At 42.8% G+C, this 20,467-nt stretch overlaps 1 protein-coding gene across 5 annotated transcripts in view; it reads right to left on the minus strand.

Annotated features, from left to right (window-relative positions):
* Positions 1-660: 660 nt before the first annotated feature.
* nf2a (neurofibromin 2a (merlin)) overlaps positions 661-20,467 on the minus strand; it is a 49,553-nt gene continuing 29,746 nt past the window's right edge. For 3 of the 5 annotated variants that reach the window (XM_042100002.1, XM_042099998.1, XM_042100003.1), the window contains exon 16: positions 13,441-14,288. In XM_042100002.1, the coding sequence (XP_041955936.1) occupies positions 14,238-14,288 (51 nt within the window). In that variant the 3' untranslated portion in view covers positions 13,441-14,237. Of the gene's footprint in view, positions 701-793; positions 816-13,440; positions 14,289-20,467 lie in introns of those variants that run through there. The other 2 variants (XM_042100000.1, XM_042100001.1) reach the window with 2 other exon arrangements.

Genomic DNA, 20,467 nt, shown 5'->3' on the forward strand with positions numbered 1-20,467 from the left:
CCGTTTTGAATGGGAGGTGTGGGATGTAATAGCACTCAGAGCCAAAGCTCTCATGCACACTCAATCACAGATACGGATGAACGTGGGCCTCCCGTCACAAAGATGGGCTGCTCCGCACAGCAACAGAGAATGTCAGGGGAAATTGTTAGGACTGAATTTTAAGACAGTATTAGCTTCTTGGCAGACCCTAAGGAGAAAAAAACTGGCTTCATAAAGCAATGCACACTGATAAATTCATGACAGCGCTGCTGGACCATCAAGATAATTTAGCTTCATTATGGCAGTGTTTAATTGAAAGCTTTCAGTCCTCTTACAAGGACTGACTGCTCATGTGTGTAACAGACACATAACTCAGTTCCCTGTGGAGCAGCTGCCATTTATCTGTTCCCGCAGTTAAGGTAAAAATCCCTTTCCCTGAACCTATTTATATCTCCTTATCAGACACACAATTCCATGGAGTTACAGAAGACATGTTGGAAGGGTTGCATTTTTCAGTCAGTGCGCTATTAGAGAGGTTGTTTTCCAACAACTGGTCAAGGTTTCTGAGAAACACCAGGGACATATTAATAAGTGTTATAACAGAAGATGTTTGGTAGGGTGCAGTCGCTGGGGGAGAAGTGAAAAATAAGGGGAGATTAAAGAGGCATACAAACACACACACACACACACACACACACACACACACACACACACACACACTACACCAACACACGAAAACACGCAAACACACACACAGACACAGGCAGACCTACACACACACACACACACACACACACACATACACACACACACACACACACACACACACACACACTAAACGCATGCACACACTAAACACACACAAGGCTCGCTCGGTAATACAACCAAAAACCCCAGGGAGGGTGTCTGAAGCAGTGAAGCAGTGTAGATTGAACACACAATATCTCCTAATATGTCAATAAAGACTTTTGTTAACACCACAGGCTTTGAATAACAAAAGAAGGCCATCATAAAACTCTAATGAAGTGAAAAACATTTTCAGCCATCATGCAGCTAACCAGACTGTACTGAGACCTGATATAATATGGCCTTTGAACCAGTGGTCACTTCTTCCCCACAGGGGTGAAATAACTCGCCTCCAGTGTGGTGGAAGCACACACGTAACGCTCAAATCCATTCTTCAGTTTCGAACCACTGGCAGCCACAACACGCCTCTGTCAAAGCCGCAACCTCATTTCTGCCATGATTGTGCATTCTGCATCCATCTAAAAGAATTGTAAAGCCACAGGGGAAGCAGGGCAATGCATATACTCAAATACAGAGGAAGCAGGGCAATGCATATACTCCACTACAGCTTGTTACTGGAGAGGCTGTGGTACCATCCATCAGAGCGGTGACTAGGAAATGTGCTTTGAAAAGGTAGATGCTCTCATCCTCTCTGCTTCTCTCTCTCTCTCTCTCTCTCACACTCACACACACAAAAACTAACACACAGTCACTCGAACACAAACCTACAAGAACATTGTCTCTCACACACACATACAGTACACACACACACACACACACACACACACACACACAGAGAGAGACACACATCTTCCTCAAGAGGTAAGCAACGGCAACTGATTTTCATGGTCAGCTCCAGCTGCCAGGCAGTTTCTCTGAAACTTTTCCGCCTCATGGAAACCGCACCGCCTTACCAATTTCCCATTTCCTATTACTCTCATACCCCCACCTTCTAAGTTATTTATTTATTTATCTATTTATTTGTCTTGCAGAGGATTTGAGGGTAATTGAAATGGGCAGAGCATCCAATTGCAGACAATGCAGATTAAATTACAGCGCTGCACACAATGGTCCCGGGTTCAGTCTGAGAAGTCCTGGCACCGATAGGGCCCCAGATGAAACAGCTGCCTAATTAAACTCACTCATGTGTTAAAAATAAATGTCTGCGAAAGCCCTCCGCTTGCCACAGTGCCACTGCCACCGTTGGGGACACGAGTGGCAATTACAGCCAATATTTCAGAATTTTGCCAAAGCAGGGAAGTGTAATTGACTTTCCTACACCCGAGGGGCCCCTGCGTCAGGCTAATAAATGAAAACTCATTCACCCACGTGGCTGGGGTCCCTCGCCATCAGAAAGCTACAGTTTTTTGGACAACGGCTGTTAGGCGCCCAGCATTATGCCTGTGACAGTGATATATTGCGGTGGTTTATCTGGGGGGAAATTGGGATCCGCTGCTGATGGGTCCGTTTGCCAGGCGTGAACAAGAGGGGATTTGATAAGTGTCAGTCGTGGGAAAGGTGTGAATCACATGGGCCCCCATACGGGCTGTCTAGTTCCATGGGGTGGAACAATTACTTTAACATTTTGTGGAAAATGCAGCGAAATTATGATCAATATTGTCACAATGTGCGTCTGTTTCCAGTTAAACACATTCCACTGTGTCTGTGTATCTCCGGCGTCTATTTAGGCACTCTAGCATGATATTGCATATTTATAATGTTTGTAGCCTCAGACCCCATAAACATGCAGAAATGGTTTCTGCTGCTAAGCAGAGCTATTCTGTGCAAGGGAGATCTGGGGCAACAGTCATACTCACAAACAATTTTCACGTTTTCATAAAGCTATACATTATAGACAGTAGCCTATAAACTGTCTCAGAAACTCATTTCTGCAAGGGGGACTCGAAAGCCAGCTGGTTGACTTTGGGACAGAATGGCCCATTATCTACTGCATGAACATACACGCACACACAAAACATAAACATTGTATTGTCCACGCCTTCCTAATTTGCAGGTCCATTGACCTACATGCTTGTATTTCTTTATTAAAGTGCCCTCTTCCTCTATGCACCACTTGTCAGGTCATACTGTTTGAGGTAAATAAGGCTTTAGGCAGGAGGGCCTGTCGGCAGTTGTATTTCGTGTGGCTACGGTACAGTATACCCAACCTAATTCGTCACAATGTCAATGAACTGACCAGGGTGACTGTGTGAATTGCAGGCTTTACAATTTACAATTTTTCAAATATGTACAGGTAATATGTATATGTTAAATTCTTCATGCTATAGGTAGGGGATTTCACACAGTGGCCAATCTACATCCAAGCCTAGTTACCATCAAAACCAAAATCACCAACAAATCACAAAAAAACCCATCCCCAACAGAACAGCTTTCAAGACCATTTCACAGGGGTTATCAAGCAGGCACCTTCCTTCATATGTGTTTCATTGAATTAGGCCCACAACACCTCCAGAAGGCTCAAGTGAGTGCTGCAATACAACTGTGATCAATTTACAAGATCATAGGCTGGGCCAGTTTCTTAGTATTTTATGCCCCCAATGTTGTCTTCAAGGCAGTGCTGCCTGGAAGGCACTAGGGTGAGGCAAGGGTTAAGATTAGGATTAGGTGCCTTTAAGTCTGCGGTGGCAGCGCTGCCTGGAAGACGACGTTGGGGGCATAAAACACCATCGAGCAGCTGGGCCAGAGAGCACCAGAGAGAAGAGACAAACGGTGGGTGTTAGCCTGACTATAACTCAATTCTAGTCAGAATTTGAGTCTGATACTGCTCCACTGGGATGTGATTATGGGGCGTGTTTCAACTGATACAGGGGTTCTTCTTCTCCACAAATGCCTTACCATTGTTTTCTGGTTATTGCGCTGTCAATATCTTGTACAACAGACGTGATAGCGAAATCTAAATATCTACCTTTTAGCAACAGCGTTTTTGTTAGGAAGAACCGGGAAGAATAAAACACTTTTTTAATTAAATGTCACTTACAAGGACATCGTACCATGCTGAAAGCTAATATTTTGTCACTAGCAACCTACATCTGTCCTCTGTCAAACACAGTTGCATTTTCAGCTCTGAACAAAACCGTTCAGGAGTTCGGGTCCGAACCGTGACTCCGAACAGCTCTGGTTCGTGCATAGTTGCTCGACAACGGAACAAGTCCAAACCGAACTTCCCGACCTTAAATTTTGTGGGCATGGCTAAGTTCGGCTGGCTTCAAGGCTACAGGTGGGTGCAGCATCTTTCCTCAAAAGTGAAATAGCTTTTATTTTTGAAAAATAAAAACTGTTATAGACCTTCAGTGCTGATTCACTTGTCCTGGCACAATAAAGCTGGAATGTTTGTGTGTGTTGCTGGAATGCCTGTGTGTGTGTGTGTGTGTGTGTGTGTGTGTGTGTGTGTGTGTGTGTGTGTGTGTGTAAGGTCTCTTTTTTGCTGTCTCTTTGTGCATGCTGCTGTTAATCTATGCCATTTCTGTTCTGTTCCATTTCCAAGGCAGCAATACTGTCCACATGAATTTAGCTGTCATGAAATAGCCATTTCTGAGTATGTCTGACACTCTGCTTGGTAAGCTTCATGTTAAATCATGGTTTCATGTGAAGGTTAAAAGTACAAAACCTTTTTTTTATGCTGTGAGAACAAAATCTCATAGCACCTTTACAATTTGTATCTTAATATGACTGGACAGGGTTCATTAACATTCCTATCACTGTTTATCAAATTAATTTATTTTTTCTGACCCCCTTTTGCCAAAAGAACAGCAGGAGAACCTAATTGCTCATTTCTTGACTAGAACCCACAGATGTCCAGTTGGATCTAGGTCAGGAGACATGGATGGCCATGTAAGAAGCTTGTATTTGTTCTGATTTAAACATTTAGTGGGTTTCATGGTGTGCTCTGGATCGCCCTGCTACAGTAGAAGATCCAACTACAACATGTTTTAGCCTTTCTTGTCAGCTGCGCAATATTAGAGGAAAAAGCCCCACTGCATCATAGGTCTTTCACCATTTTTGACACTTGATATTAGCTGCTTTTCGTTGAAGCCTTCTTTCACCATCAACCCACCTACAGCATTTGGAGTCAAAGAACTCAGTATTTCGGTAACACATTTTAATTTAGCGAACACATGTTAGCCATTATAGGTAGCTTACACAGGTGAAAGTATTTTTGGCGACTGTAGAGCTCCCTCTAGAGTCGTGATATATTTATATTTGACTCTGCTGTTGTAAATAGCAAACTTCTCCTGACTTATCCCCCCTGTACACAATGAAAATGCTTTTGCTGTGGAGGCGAAGGATTAACAACAGGCAAAGAAAAACTCCAAAGAGCTGACAAGGTAATGTTTCACGATTTTCAATCAATAGGTCATTTATTCTTGGTAAATCCTTAATACTGGTAAGCAACCAGTATCCAAATAGAGACTTTATCGACTCATAATTCAATGTCTGAATATGTGACAGTATAATAACATATTAAGACAATGTATTAGAAGGCTATAGATTTTCTATTATGATCCACATAATTCTTAACCAACTAGTTGCTTATTCAGGATTTACCAAGAATAATTCACCTATTCAGCAAGAATAAGAAATTGTTGAATAAAGACTTAATAATTATGGAATAATGCTGCAGACCTTACTGAGCACTATAAACATACTAGTTATGTATTAATGGCTAACATGTGTTCAGTGATGACACTGAAATAGTGTCATCAGTATTTCTGTTTCTGTTTGCACCCTGTTCGTCTTGAGCCTCTAGTGACATCTGGCAAAGTACAACGTGGTTTTGTTTGTGACAAAAGACTTCTTTCTGCCATATCTTATTATAGTTTTGAATGTGTTCCACCTAAAGGATTGGCATTTTAAGTCATTTAGGTCTTGGATTCATTCCCTGACAAAACGTTTGCCTAATTGCAATGGAATGCTTTTGAATCTTTCCCATGGTGATGTTGGGATGCCTACGATTTTGAGGCCTGTGTCACGTCATTTTTGTATCCCAGTGAAACAGAAAATCATTGAGGACATTGAATTAACCAATTAGACCAACTCAGACCAATGGACGAATAATTCATTCATATTTAAACTTCTTTGGAGTGCTTTTTTTAAAGAAATATTTATCCCTAATGGCTGCTTTATTTTTTGAGTAAATACATCTTAAACAAAGATACAGTACTTTTTCAAAGAAATTTTAAGATTAATAACCGATAAAGTGATATTTTATGACTTTTCAAATATCTTCAACAAGGAATGCCAACCATTCTGGAGGGCACTGTACATGAAAGGGGCTTGAAAATGTGTCAACATGAAAATTAATTCTAGAGTAAACCACCTATACACATTACAAAGAGGAATCTGATTTTGCATTACATCGCAAACCTGGTATTTGGCAAAAGGGATCACAGCTCTCTGTTCTCATTCAACTAATCAGTGAATGCACTGAAAGGGTCCTCACACTCCTCTCCACCATGCCAAACCCTCAGTGTGGAGCTGTGCTGATGTGTTCCTGCAAGTGGTTTGAAGAATCAATTGCAAACAGGGGTGAATAAAACATAACATTCAAACAAACTGTGCCATCGATATATGACTTGATGCTTCTCAGAATCTGATGCCTTCAATGCATCCATCATCTGCGTGCTCATTGTGTTATGCATTACGAAATCACTGTGCTGTTTATTCCATATGAATACTTGATACAGACTTCAGAAAGAATATCCCATTTTCTCCTCCATCATACCACCCTGTTCAATAAATCAAGACTGTCCCTCTGCAAGACTCCACAAAACCTGCCAAAAAGTTACACTTCTCTGTCTACTTACTCCACCCATTCATTCATTCATTCATTCATTTATTCATTCATGCTGGTCCAGATCGGGTCGGAAGTGGGGAGGTGTGGGTAGGTGTGTGTGTGTGGGGGGGGGGGGGGGGGGGGGGCGTGGTGGTAAAAAAAGAGCGCAGCGAAAAGTGTGTCAGCTCCGAGTGTCTCAGGCGTAGTCTGCCGTCACCCAGACGAGAGGGAGACGCAGGTGGAACAGTGGTGCAACTACTGCCTGTGTCTCATAAAATGGAGGCAGCCGCTCAGCACCTGACACTACACACTGCACACTGACACTGCACTGTTATGACAGGGCCGAAAGCACTGTCTGCAGGCTGCCTGCTCTATATTTTGATTGTTTGGGACTGTAATGAAGAGCAGACAGACAGATAGACAGAGAGAGAGAGAGAGACACACACACACACACACACACACACACACACACACACACACACAAGCAAAGAGGTGAGAGAGAAATAGAGAGCAGCAAGCAGCAGTGACACAACAGCAGCTGCTATACGGCAGAGTGAGAGAGGGAGACAGAGAGAGAGAGCGCTGGTGTCCCGACATAACTCTCCAAGAAATGGGCCAGAGAGTCATGTCTAATGCAATGAGACAGAGCAGGGGAAATCAGGCTATGGGCATGTCTGAGGATCCGGTGGGTGAAAAAATGTATATTACTGCAACCACGCTACTTTTAGATGTTTACCACCTAAAAATAGAGGGACTAGGAACATTGATGAGAGCTAACAGCTTGAGTTCTGTCTCATTGTTTAATAAGAGGTTGTGTGTGTGTGTGTGTTATTCTGACAATCTGCCGTGCAAAGGTCTGTGTATCTCTGTATGGCCTCCACATCATTCAATTTCTATTCAGTTTCAACCTTTCAAGCAACTGCACAGCAGGGATCCTGGTCAATGGGCAGTAGAAACAGCTTTTAGGAGACATGAAATTGCAATAGCTCTTAGACAAAATCAAATACCACACAGTCTTTCAAAAGTTCTGTTTCTCAATAAAATGGGGCAGTGCTATGTGAAAAGGCACAACAAGAAGTAAAAACAAAATGTATTCGTGCTCCATATACCACATTCAATTACTTAGAAATCCAGACACAGTCGACTATACAGCTTAAAACTTAAACAAAGAAATCACATCAACCCACTGTGACATATTGCAAAGATATTGCACTATCACAGTGCACCTACTGTGATGGGCACTCAATGATTTGGGGGAGTCAATGACTGATAACTTTGACATAAGGCACGATTACCAACAGAAAGAAAAGGAGAGGAAATTAAAAAAGGAAACAGACAACCTTCCCAATTAAAAATAAATGACAAGAAGCTGCCTCGGCTCCAACCCCAGGAGGAGTTAGATGAGCTGAGTGAAGACTGTAAACAATTTAAAAGAGTGGCCAATAATCAGGTTATACTCCTAGAAAATGAGAATGGTACCCTTATAAAATAAGTGTTCTTGGGGGATCTTTATAGATCCCTTGGGTTCTACAATAGATGTATGTGTATGCATAGTATGTGCATTCAAAACTCAAATAGGATGGCAAATAGGTTTGGACAGGGAGAACAAGTCTCTGTGGCTCAGCTGTCTTCTCTTTAGTGCCAAGAGAAAGTGTCTTTAGCATTTAACATCCTGGTGTGGCCTGACCTAAAGGACAGTTTTGACATTCTGCAACCCAGCATTTAATATAAAGATCCAGGGGGAAATGATTATACCAATAGATGAAGTATATCAAGGTCAAGTACAAAGTGAAAGCATGTCAGTAAAAAAAATCAGATAAGTAGGCCTAGATACTGATAAAACATGCATCATGGTGAGGTCCTCTGGATAAAATGTAAATAACTTTTATGTGAATTTGATTTGCCCACCTCATTAATTAGGCCTTGACCAGTAAATAGCTGAAATGTAGTCACCCATTTTTTTTATAAAAGTTTCTGCAAATTACATAAATATAGGCAAAACATTTTATTCCACAATAAATTAGCCTGATATTCTTTCTCCAGATATGACAGTTTACCACTACCAATAAGGTACTGGAAGTAACAAAAACATTAATTAAAAATAAGCAGGATCACTTTGTGTCATGTACACATGTTCTGTAATTTGGAGAGGATGGATAGATCCTAATGACTACTAGTCTAATTTTTCCTATTCAAACAAGGTAACACCATTAAAGGAGAATTCCGGTGTGATATTGACCTAAAGTGTATCAAAACATGATACCGAGTGTGAACGTATGTCTCATAGCCCATCTCGGCTTGTCCCCTGCACTCCAAAATCTGGCGCTAGTTAGCCGATGCTACCAACATCTTTTTCAATAGTGGTGCTTCGGCATCGGGCTAGCCATGCAAATAAATCACTGTTTTACACCCATTTACGAGGCTCAATGTATCTCCACACTTCATTGGTAGACTTCCGAGGGCCCTGACATTTAAAACGAGACATTGAGAACTTTGAAAAAGCACTGGTAGTTTACTTACAAGACGATTTATACAGACAGTATCTTCACGAAGTTTAGCGTTTGCAGCCATCTTGAATTTAGTCACGATAAGTCGAGCAACGAGTAAGAATGAACAGCTATGATAAGGGATCAGATTCCAAAAATAATTCAGTGGAAATGCATGGATTCCAGTTGCTGCTACTGGAAGAAACTGGAATCCATGCATTTCCACTGAATTATTTTTGGAATCTGACCCTACCCTCCTTCCAGTCCAGCGGGGGGGCTGCAGATGAAAACGAAAAATGACGGTTCCATGCTATCCATGTGGGGGTACATGCCCACCAAGTTGTGTGTACCCCGGTCTTTCAGTGTCCCGGGAATCCTTGTTGGTGTACGTCACTAAATGTACACATAAATTATTTTATTGTAAGGCCCCCCATGAACGAAAGTACACAAAACTTGGCATGCATTCAGAGGGTGTCATAATGATCCTACACTTTTAATTTCGTGCAGTTTTGACCTTGTCAGCCAGAGATATTGAGATGAAAACACCTAATTTTTTGCTTTTTAATTTTTAACTAGGTGGCGCTATACATGAAATAAGTGGTAATGGGATGGGTTGACATGCCCCCTTAAGACCAACATACATAAAAAAGGTGGACCTCCTAGGCCCTACAGTTCTCGAGATATTCACAGAAAACTGTCTCCGGCCACCTACAGGCCAGTTGGTGTATAGTAACATAAATTAATTTATTGTGTGGCCCCCCATGAACGGAATTCCACGAAACTTGGCGTGCATACAGAGGGTGTCATAATGATCCTACACTTCCAATTTCGTGCAGTTTTGACTATGTTAGGTCACAGATACCTTCAATTACAACACCTCATTTTTACTTTTTTGTGTTTAACTAGGTGGCGCTATACATGAAATGAGTGGTTATGGAATGGGTTGACATGGCCCCTTGAGATCAACATACAAAAAAAAAATGGTCCTCCTAAACCCTACGGTTTTCGAGATATTCACAGAAAACTGTGTCTGCCCTACCCTCCTTTCGGGGGTCCAGTCCAGCGGGGGGGCTACAGATCAAAACGAAAAACGATGGTTCCATGCTATCCATGTGGGGTTACATGCCCACCAAGTTTCGTGTACCCCGGTCTTTCAGTGTCCCGGGACTCATTGACGGAAATTTGGGCATGCGAAAAAGAAAAAAAAAAAAAAAAAAAAAATCTGACTAAACCTATATGACCGCCGCTTCGCTGCGCGGCGGTCATAATAAAGAGAGAGCGAGAGAGAAAGAGCATATGAGAGAGAGAGAGAGAGAGAGAGCGAGCGAGAAGAGAGAGAGAACTCAGGGCAACAGACAGATAAAGAAAAGAGAGGAGGAGAGGAGGAAGCAACATTGGTATTCATGAGGGGTAGCGTCCTAATGAGCCGTGATCTGTCCTCTCTCAGACCTTCGTGATTTCAGATGGGCTGTTTGATGTCAATGTTGGAAGAATATGGCAAAGGACAATTAGAGATATGGGGCGGGGGGGGGGGGGGGGGGGGGTGACATCTAATTTCCTATTCTGTCCTTCTCTTTCTGTGTGTCTTCTGTCTCTGTCCTGATATTCTCTGAAGCCGTAAAGAGGCCTTTCATTGTACATCTGAAAACTAATGAGCCATGTCTGACTGCATGAATAGCTGACAAGACTTGTTTACTCAGTCAAATACTCAGCAAAACTGCCATGTGAACACAGTCATCATGTCGTTCTGTTACCTTGGTGCACCCAATCACACAGATAGCGCAGAGAGCATATTTCACCTGATCCTCCTACCTGCAATGACATCCCAATTTTAGCCTTCCTCTCCACTGTTAACAAAGGGTGCAAAGAAAGCTTTGTTGTATTGAGTTTTTCCACACATCTCTGAATTATTTTTATATTACTATGACCACTGCAGTGCTAGCAGTCATATTGGTCATATAGATGTAGATATAGATAAAGACTATTATAGTATATAGACTATTTTCTTTCTTTTTTCACACACACTTGATCTCACACTTCACTTTCATACACACACACTCTGTCTGTCTGTCTGTCTCTTTCTCGCAGTTTCAGCACTTCAAGCTGTTCACACTGTACATTGCTGTGTTGCATTGTTAAAAAATAATTTACTAAGAAGAAAACATTGACCAAGAAGAGAAGATGTAAGACTTGTTTACATGTTAACAAAAGAGTTATGGGATGGGGAGGACTTGCTGTTTAGAAAGAGTTGCAGGAGTGTTTGTGTAGCAGGTGGCAACACCATGTGGTGGTTATACCATGTACTGCTGTGAGGTACATCTAGTTTAAGAAATTCTTTATGAAACCTTCACCACATCAGAGGAAAGAACAATTCAGCTGGTGAGAGCAGCTTTGGTAAGCATAGATGTGTGTCACATTTTGAAAGCCTACTGCGGCCACCATATCATCCTGAAATTAAGGGAAGGAGGCAGAAGTTTATATCTTTGCCTCTCTGCTTCACTCTACATGATGACTTGCATGAACAAAAACACAAGCTACAGTATGTCTCTCTCTGTCTCTCTCACATACATGTAGAAAGGGCACTGCAAGAGACATGGCCTCAGATAAGCAGGCAAGAGGAAGACATTCGTAATTACTGAAAGACTAAAACATTACCACCGCCTCTGGCCATATGAATACCGTACTCACTCAGTACTGTCTGTGGTAATGATCTCTAATAAATGCAGTGAATGTCTGGTGTCCCTGCGGCTGCAAATAACTCAATGAAATATTCTTAAAGGCATTTTATGGATGCACAATAGGCTAAGTCTAATTATACAACTCGTCTTTTAATAGTCACTCCTTCCCAACTGCATGCATTCATACATCTACTTTCAAACACTGATTTACCAGCACTACACTTAATGAACATTGGTTCCATTTTCAACACAGCCAACTCGTTGAATTAGGCTCAAGGCCCTTCACTTTGTCTTTGGCTACTGTCAAACCATCAAATGCCATCCTGCGGAGGACAATCACGCAAGCACGGAGGGGGGTGGTGAGTGCCGAAGCTGTCTTGTTGAATTTTTCATTTGTTCAAGCAGATTTCATGGGTAGCATAACATCCATGCAGCGGATTTCATTTTGGAGAGGTGGGGAGTTTGTTGATTTTACATCACTGTGGATAGACCAAGTGACAAACAACTCAGACATGACCGTCAAGGGCGTGTAGGTTTTATGCCATTTAATTAAGCAGAGGTAACCAATGTCTTATTTAACTTGACAAGGCATATTCTACTGTTTAGGATTAAAAACAAGACTGAGAAGTACATTTCGGAAAGTTGGGAGGCAGGAATAGAACTAAAGGTTCAATCCTAAAATAACAGATCAAAGATGACTGTGTTCAGAGTGCATTAGGCCTAATTAGTCTTGTGGTGTTGGCCCCAGTCCATAACAGGGCTAAGGTAAAAGAGAATGGCTGGCATTTTGGATTCCTTCACAATATCCTACTTTTGACTTTGCCAGGCAAGGTACTCTGTATTGTGAGGCCACACAAAAGTAGCTCAAGAAAAGTACCCACCTCAAAAAAAATCAATAAATAAAAAATTCCCACTATGACCTCATATTGTTGTAGGCTAAATGAATAAATGGATGGTGTTGACTATATGAGCTTCTGCTGATGGAACAACGTCGAGATTATGCATCAGTGCTTCCAGTTCACTGACCACGCACACCTCCAAGGGGCGTCTGACCCGATCCAGTCGTGTGTTGCCCAGTGTAGTCACAGACCGCTCCATCTCTCCTTGGAGGCCTCCTCTGTCCCAGGATGCATGGCTGTCACTGAGGGACGCCTCCTGCGCTCTTCAGCTGCGTCTCTGTCACCTTAGCGCTCATTGCTCTCCAGCAGGTGACAGCCTGTCGATAAGACTACACTGACCTGCCATTCAAACTGCCAACACCACTCTGCTCACTCACACTCCAAACAGCTCTGGGAGTGTGCATATATGGGAACAAAAAGGGCGTGTCATATTGAACTGCAGAGGTGAGAGACTAATGCTTTATGCTATTTGTTTTTAGATGTGTGAGTGAGGTCATCTGAAACAATTACGGGGGAAAAAACAATACCTCTGTGCCTATCAAACCACTATACGGCCAACTCTCCACAACACACTCAAATGAGAAGTTTGCTATAGGCCCACTGTATATCTTTTTGAATGTATAATTTCAGAAGTTCACAGCTAAAAGGATAAAAAAAAAATCCAATATAAGGACACCTTACTGTTGCCATCACCACCATCAATTATGTCTATGAGCTACAACTCTTTCAGACTAATTTTATGAGATGTATTAAAATACTTTATGAAAAGGCTTTTCAAATGAAGAGCTGTTTAGCAGTTTAGATGAAGACACAGTTGATTGATCTAAAGTCCATTTATTCATCTAAAAAAATGGCAATGTTCTTTTATTAATACACAAATCTTCTAGACACCACTTCAACTGTCACACAATCATTAAGTAATGAACACTAACTAAAGAATTAAAAACATAAAATCCTCAACCTCATAAAAAAAACATGATTAATTTTTCACCTTTTGATACATACAAAATAAAAATAAAAAAAACAGCATTGACATAGTGTCACTTTCCCTGTAATGTAAACCCTACAATTAAGGCACAAACTCAATCACCCAGCAGAGCTGCACATTTTCTGGTGGGGTGGGGTAATGGGGGGTTAGATGCACGCCAAGGAAGCGTGTTCCATGCCCACTCCCTCAGCATGGTCACCGTGCAGCCGAGTGCCTCACAGTTAGTCTCTCAGACGGCCTCACCGCCTCGGTCTCCACCTCCGCCTGGGCTGAGCGGCCGGGCGGCTGGAATGTAGTGCATTGCCTGGACTAATGGAATGGAACGGCTTTGCCAGGGCCTAGTAGTGATTTCTCTTGTACAGGAGGTGTGTGCTGGACGCATGTGAACGCTGCCGCAGCAGACATTCATGAGGACTGTGGCTCACGGAGCAGCAGCAACAGCAGTTAGTCAGTGTCTCATCAAGGTGGTTTAGTTTAGTGTTAGCCCTATAGGTGTGCTTAAACGGACGACTGTGCCCATACCCTAAGGAACACAATGCAACATGTGCACACTCACACAATATATGTTTTCCCTCACATGTTCACACACACACACACACACACACATTTCCATCAGGGTCCACTCTGCTACAGCTCCTCGAAGCAGGCCACTCTGGATTTGGTGCTTTGTAATGTGAGCTGTGGAAGAGAAGAAACAGAGAATGGAAATGATAAATGGATGAAACACACTCGAGTCTAAAATGGGAAAAAAAAAAAAAAAAAAAAAAAAAAAATAGATGAAAGCAATTTCAGAGTGTGTGGGTACCCAGTTGTTTATTCCATCCCAACGAATCTCATTCATTACCTTCAAAACCATGAATGGCTTTTCTGAAACATCATCTGAAATTCCATTCTTTTTCAGAATTCTATCTGAGATAATACTTTGCTTCTGTATCCATAGCTTATACTTATACATAATGTTACTGTTGACATCTGCATATGTATCCAGAAATGCATCAACAGTTTCATGCTCCTTGCTTAAAATTTCCATGAAAATCATTGTTTTTTTCCTTTCTTTCTTTCTTGGTAAAGCCACATCAAAGCAGATTCTACCAGCAATCACCGCTGTATATCAGGTGCCAGACACGAGCATGCGTCAGTCAGTCTCGATGTCAGATCTGAGTTCAGTGTGTCGCAAGATTGAGGCCTGATCTGGTGACAATTCTTTTCATCATCCGATTCCTTTGGCATTGCACCAGGCACACCTATTTTCCCGTCACGCAACACCCAGGAAACTATGGGGCGTGTGTGGTGACACCTTGAGGCTTAGCCGTACTGCGGTGACAATGACTGAATGGAACATTATTGGCCAAGGCAAAAGGTGCTGTGTAAATGGCCATGGAGACAAATACCACAGACAGCCACAGTCTACCCATTTGTATCGTACTAAACAGTGGTTAAAGCCTCAAAAAGCAGCATTTCCATTTGTTGTTTGCACTTCTTTGTATGACTAAGAATTCCATCCTGGTTTCTAGACAGAAAACTGAGTAGATGTACGATTCACCGCCGGTCTTAGCGAGAGGAAGGCTTAAGCCTAGATGGTGCAACTGCCGTATCTATTAGGTTGGACTTAGAACACTGTAGCTTAAGACCAGGCATAAGCCCCAGTGCTTCCCACAGAATTGAATTCTATTTGTGGTGGTAGGTTTGCAGAATTACCTTGAATGCAACAGTTTTTAACAAATTAGCGTAGCGTGGTTATGATGCTATCCAGATTTGGGCACAATTTAGTACAACCTGGAAAAACCATTGTGTGGTGGTCAATGTTGATATTGTGGTGGGCCGCCACAAATAAGTCAACGAATGGGAAACACTGAGCCCTGTTGGGCAACCCAACAGAACTGTACAGTTTTCAGAGGAGGAGAACCCGTGTCCTTGCGACAGATGCTACAGATGTGCTAGTCTGACCAGATGGTCTGGTTAATGTGACAGAGGGCTGGGGCTTTTAAAGACCAATCAGCACCATCTCTCTTTGGGCGCTTGCACTCTCTCTTGCACTCTGAGTCACACCTGCATCTGCAGATGTTAAAGTGAAAGAAAATCTGCTGTGTTCTTCAAATCAAACCATCTGCAGTCATCTGCAGTGTCCTTATCAACCATGGTACCGTCAGTGTCAAAGAACGGTTAATTGCCAGGGATACTTAGAAAGCCCTGAAGAGTTGAGTTGGGACACGAGGTATTCCTGAAATAACTAAAGACACAAAAAATGCGTCTAACTGGAGGGCAGAAACCCCCCCCCCCCCACACTGTTTTTCAAATCGATCAACAATCAAGTGTTGGCCAGACACTAGACACAACATTCCTTACATTATTTTCACTCTTGAGATTGTAAATCATAATGTAATTGAGATATTGACAGACTCTTAAGGGTAGAGCTTACTCAGCTTCCTGAGGGTAGAGAGAGCCGAAATCTAGTGCTTAATTCCAAACACAACTTTCCCCTAGAAGAGCTTGACTGTGCTGTCATGATCAGTCACCCCTTGACTGCATTTTTAAAGGCTGTGCAGCTTTAGCAGAGCTTAATTCGGGACCCGCAAATACAAACAGCTCAAAAAAGCTGGTGGCTGGCGAATTTGTTTTTCTTCTCACGAAAGTTTTCAACTTGCACCAACAAATGCATAATGCATTGGGTGCAGTTATAGAGAGAGAGAAAGAGAGGGGGGGGGGGGGGCTAAGAGGAGAGACAGAGCCACTGAGGAAGAGGAATGGAGGGAAACAGATGGAGGGAGGTGAGAGAGGTAGATGGAGCATAAACACGCTGCTCTAATGTGTTAAATATTTTGTTTTAGGTTTCTCCAATTACTCGGTATGAAAAAATGTGGCATCTAAAAATTGTTATGCCTGTTCGAGTGGTCATACCTCAGCACTTCATACTTGACCTCCTGCAGAGCATTACAAAATTGCTAGGAGAGAGAAAGATGTCGACAAAATCTTCAGAGCAAAGCATACAAGATAAGCTTAGATTTGCACCTCATACAAACAAGAAAGTAAACTACCTGTCCAAGTTCCACTTTATTCCTGCACACAATCCTGTTTGCTGAAAGAGGCTATGAAATCATTAAAGCCCCTCAGCCAGTGCAGGTATGGCTGCCCTGAGGAGTGCACTGAGCTCTGGAGTGCTGGCTCCTCCAGCGTCCAGTGCTTTCTCCCTCCAGTAACTAGATGTGGTCATGGGCCGTTGAGCAGACATCATGAAGGATCTGTAAACAGAGCTATGCCCACAGACTAGGGGGCCATGCCAAAATGAGCCTCCGCAAGCCTCTTGTGGACTTAAAGGCAGACACCTCCTGATTTGGGAAGCAGCTCAGCTCAGAAGGCAGGGAGGGATGGAGAGAGGAATGGAGGGAGAGAAGGATGGAGGGAAAGAAGGAGGCTGTTTTTTTTTTTCAGTGGGGACCGCCGTTCTGCAGCCTTAGGTCTCGCTCCAGCGTGGCCAGCAGATGGAAAAGACGAGAGGAAGGAGGGAAGGGGAGAGAAGGAGAAAGGGAGTTGTTGTGGGGGAGAGTAAAAGAAAACTGAGGGACAGAGAGAGGATAGAAGAGAAGCAGAGCGACTGGGCCCATTAATCTTGCTCTAGCATCGGCTCCAACCTGAAAAGCCAACAGCCCATGTCACCTGCCCCCGGGCCTCTCACCCACTCTATAAACCAACTCCACCTGTCTCTCTCTGGCCCAGAAAACATACAACACTCTTCAGTTTATATGTCTCTGTGTGAGTGTTTCTGTGTGTGTGTGCACTTGTTTGTGTCACTCGTCTTTCACTCAACTGAAAAAGGCCCCTTCCTTCTAACAGCGGAGCCAAGTGCGCTCTCCTGAGAACTGCGATTAATTCTCACCAGTCCCGAGTCCAATTAAACGATCACGCTGATCCGAGCTCCGTACGGCTTCGCGAGAGCCCCACATCAATCCGAACGAGTAATCACAGTACAGAAATCAATTAGTGTGACTTGTTTAAGTGGAATTTCACAGCCAGGAGTGGAGGTACGAGAGAGACTCCTGTGGATGAACCCAGGGGTGTGAAGCACCTCTAAGGTGCTTTTTTTGGGGTCTTGGTAAATGTGTGACCACTAGATAAGGCTTGTCCTCTTTCTGAGAGAGAAAGAGAGGAGAGAGGGGGAATGTGTGTGTTTCTGTCTCTCTCTGTGTGTGTGTGTGTGTGTGTGTGTGTGTTTGTGTATAATGTGTTTCCTTATTCCTGTTTATGTGCTCCCTCACGCATACGATCAAATTAAGTATCTGGGCTACATATGATCCCATTTTCTGTGACAAATGCTTCTGGAGTTTATCATCATCATCACGACAGGGGTTTCTTCCACCCTTCCTATAAGGATGCATTCTTTGTTAGCTTATACGTTTTGGAATTTCAACAGAGCAAAAAAAAAAAGTTTTTGAGAGAGTGTTCTGTTTGTGCAAAGAACTTTCTTATCCGTGTGGGATGTAATTATGGAACTCCTATATGTCCAGCTGAGAGAGATCATTTTCTATAACTGGAGGCCTATTAGCGTGGGTTTGAGTGAAAACAGCACCTTGGAAATAATAGGAGTGAGGGACATGCACACATTACACATGCTTGGAAAGCGCATGAAAGGAATGGGGGAATGGCTGGCCTGCTTTGGGGAGGCAACTAAAGAAGTACAGAGAGCACTAATGTTTTATGAAGGGCGAGACGATGGGGCTGCCTGCACGGAAATCACAGCATGCTCTCCATCCCCCTCGCTGCTCCACCTCTCCTCCTTTCTTCTCTTCCTGCTTCCCGTCTTTCACATATCTCTCACCTTGTACTGTGTCTACTCCCTCCTCCTCCATCTTCTCCAACTGCCCCCCCCCCCCCCCCCCCCCCCCATCTCCACCTCCAGCAGTGCCGATGGAGCAAAGCTCCGAGGGGAGCTGGAAGAGCTAGTTTGGATTCAGTGAGTCTGCCTCATTGAGATGCAGCATCTCTCTGAACCATGTAATCACAGCCTTTGGAAAGAAGGCCAGGAGGTCTACCTTCAAGCAAGCAAGCAAGACCCCATCTCTGCATCGCCTCTGATCATCTGCCTGTGCCTTGGTGGGACTTCAAATGCATCTTGTGAGGTGATGGGCACTGTTTTCCAATGAGTTTTGTGCAGGCTTGTGTTTAGTGGTACTTTTTTTACAGTGCAGCTGACAGGAATTTGCATCTTTGCATTTGCAATCATAGTCTATGGCAGGGCTATTAAATTACAAATGCAGTCAGATTTTCAAACCAGGACATTGAGCTGGGCCAGACATTTTCAGCGGTTGGCAGGATAAGCAGCAGGTAATAACACAGTTTTAAACCAACACAAATGAATGTAGGCCTCTTGAAAAACAAGTAGCCTAATGTTTATTTATTGTTTTCCTTTTGAATTTTGTCACATTGGACATGAGCACAACAAAAAGTGCATAAAACATTTTGATGTGCCTGTGTCAGATGTGACCCTTTGGTGGCATTTCTAAACTGCCGCTCTGAGTGCTATGAGTAGGCTACACTGTGGCCCTTTGAAACTGTTCTTAAATTAATGTTGATGGGAATTATCGTATCGTTAATTCAGAGCATCACACTCTCAGGTCATTCAGTGCGCACACTGGGCACGCCTTCTGATTGGATGATGGGACAGAGCGGCAGAGTGTGCCATTAGTCAAACTGAAAATAGTGGCAGACAGGGTTTTGAGCAAATAGGACAGATTCCAGATCTGTTTACAATTTAGAGACCTTACTAAGTATTTAAACAAAATTGATTGCATAGTGCTAATCATGCTAACTGTTGTTAAGCTCTTGAATGAAAAAAAGTCTTATTTCGACATGCTGCTTGTGTTAATTAGCGTGTTTCCATCCAACTTCCTAATGCGCATTTAATCTATTCGAATAAGAAATCCCGGTTGGAAACACGTGAAATGCGCATCAAAAATCCTAATGCGCATCTATATTTGATTCGCTAGAGGGGGGTGGATTAACTCTCGATGCGCATAAGGTATAATGCGAATAAAGTTGATGGAAACGGTTTATTCGCATCATGTGACGTAACATTCAGAGAATCTCAGCAATCTCTGGCTCTTCCCTATAACATTAGGCAACTTGATGTGTTCTCTTGCTTGTTTTCGTAGAATAAAACAAACTGAATACACACATCGGTGCACAGTTGTTTTGCTGACGCTAAGGTTTCGCCAACAACTCGATCGGCACACATCGGAATATTATATACTAGTGCAGTGCCCGTTCAAACATGCCATTCCTGTAGAAAACCTGTAGCCCAATTACATGCCCGCAGGTATGCCTGCTTTAACAATAGGATGATAGGGAAAAACATCATTTCAGCTAAGCATTCAATAATGTAGGCCTACTGAATATCATAATATATTAGCCTATAATTAATGTGCAGTAAGCAGAATTTAGACATGACTGCATGTGATTTCTACAGATCAGAATGGCATAACAAATGTTTTGAGTTAAGGCTATAGGCCTAGCTTATTGCATAACTTTCCTGATAGTAAAGACAAGCCATTTTGTGATCGTTTGACATTTGCAACGATGTGACTCAAAAGCAGTGTTTGGTAGCATAAGTGACGTTTCTCTGTCTGCCACTTGTTGTCTAGCTGTGTGGCACGTCTTCTGAAATCGGGACCATTAGCCTATTACTTGTTTCAATTTGGGACCTTGCAGTCGGAAATGTAGTTTGTTTATTCAAAGTCTCACGTCCAATGTAGCCTGGGCTATTCAAAGTGTCAGTTTATTGCACATACTTTTCATGTAATTTATTTATTGTTGAGGTCAGATGATAATCAAACATCTTGCATTTTAACCGTGATTTAGTGCTG

Source organism: Alosa sapidissima, chromosome 8 (assembly GCF_018492685.1).
Source record: "Alosa sapidissima isolate fAloSap1 chromosome 8, fAloSap1.pri, whole genome shotgun sequence".
Lineage (NCBI taxonomy): Eukaryota > Metazoa > Chordata > Actinopteri > Clupeiformes > Clupeidae > Alosa > Alosa sapidissima.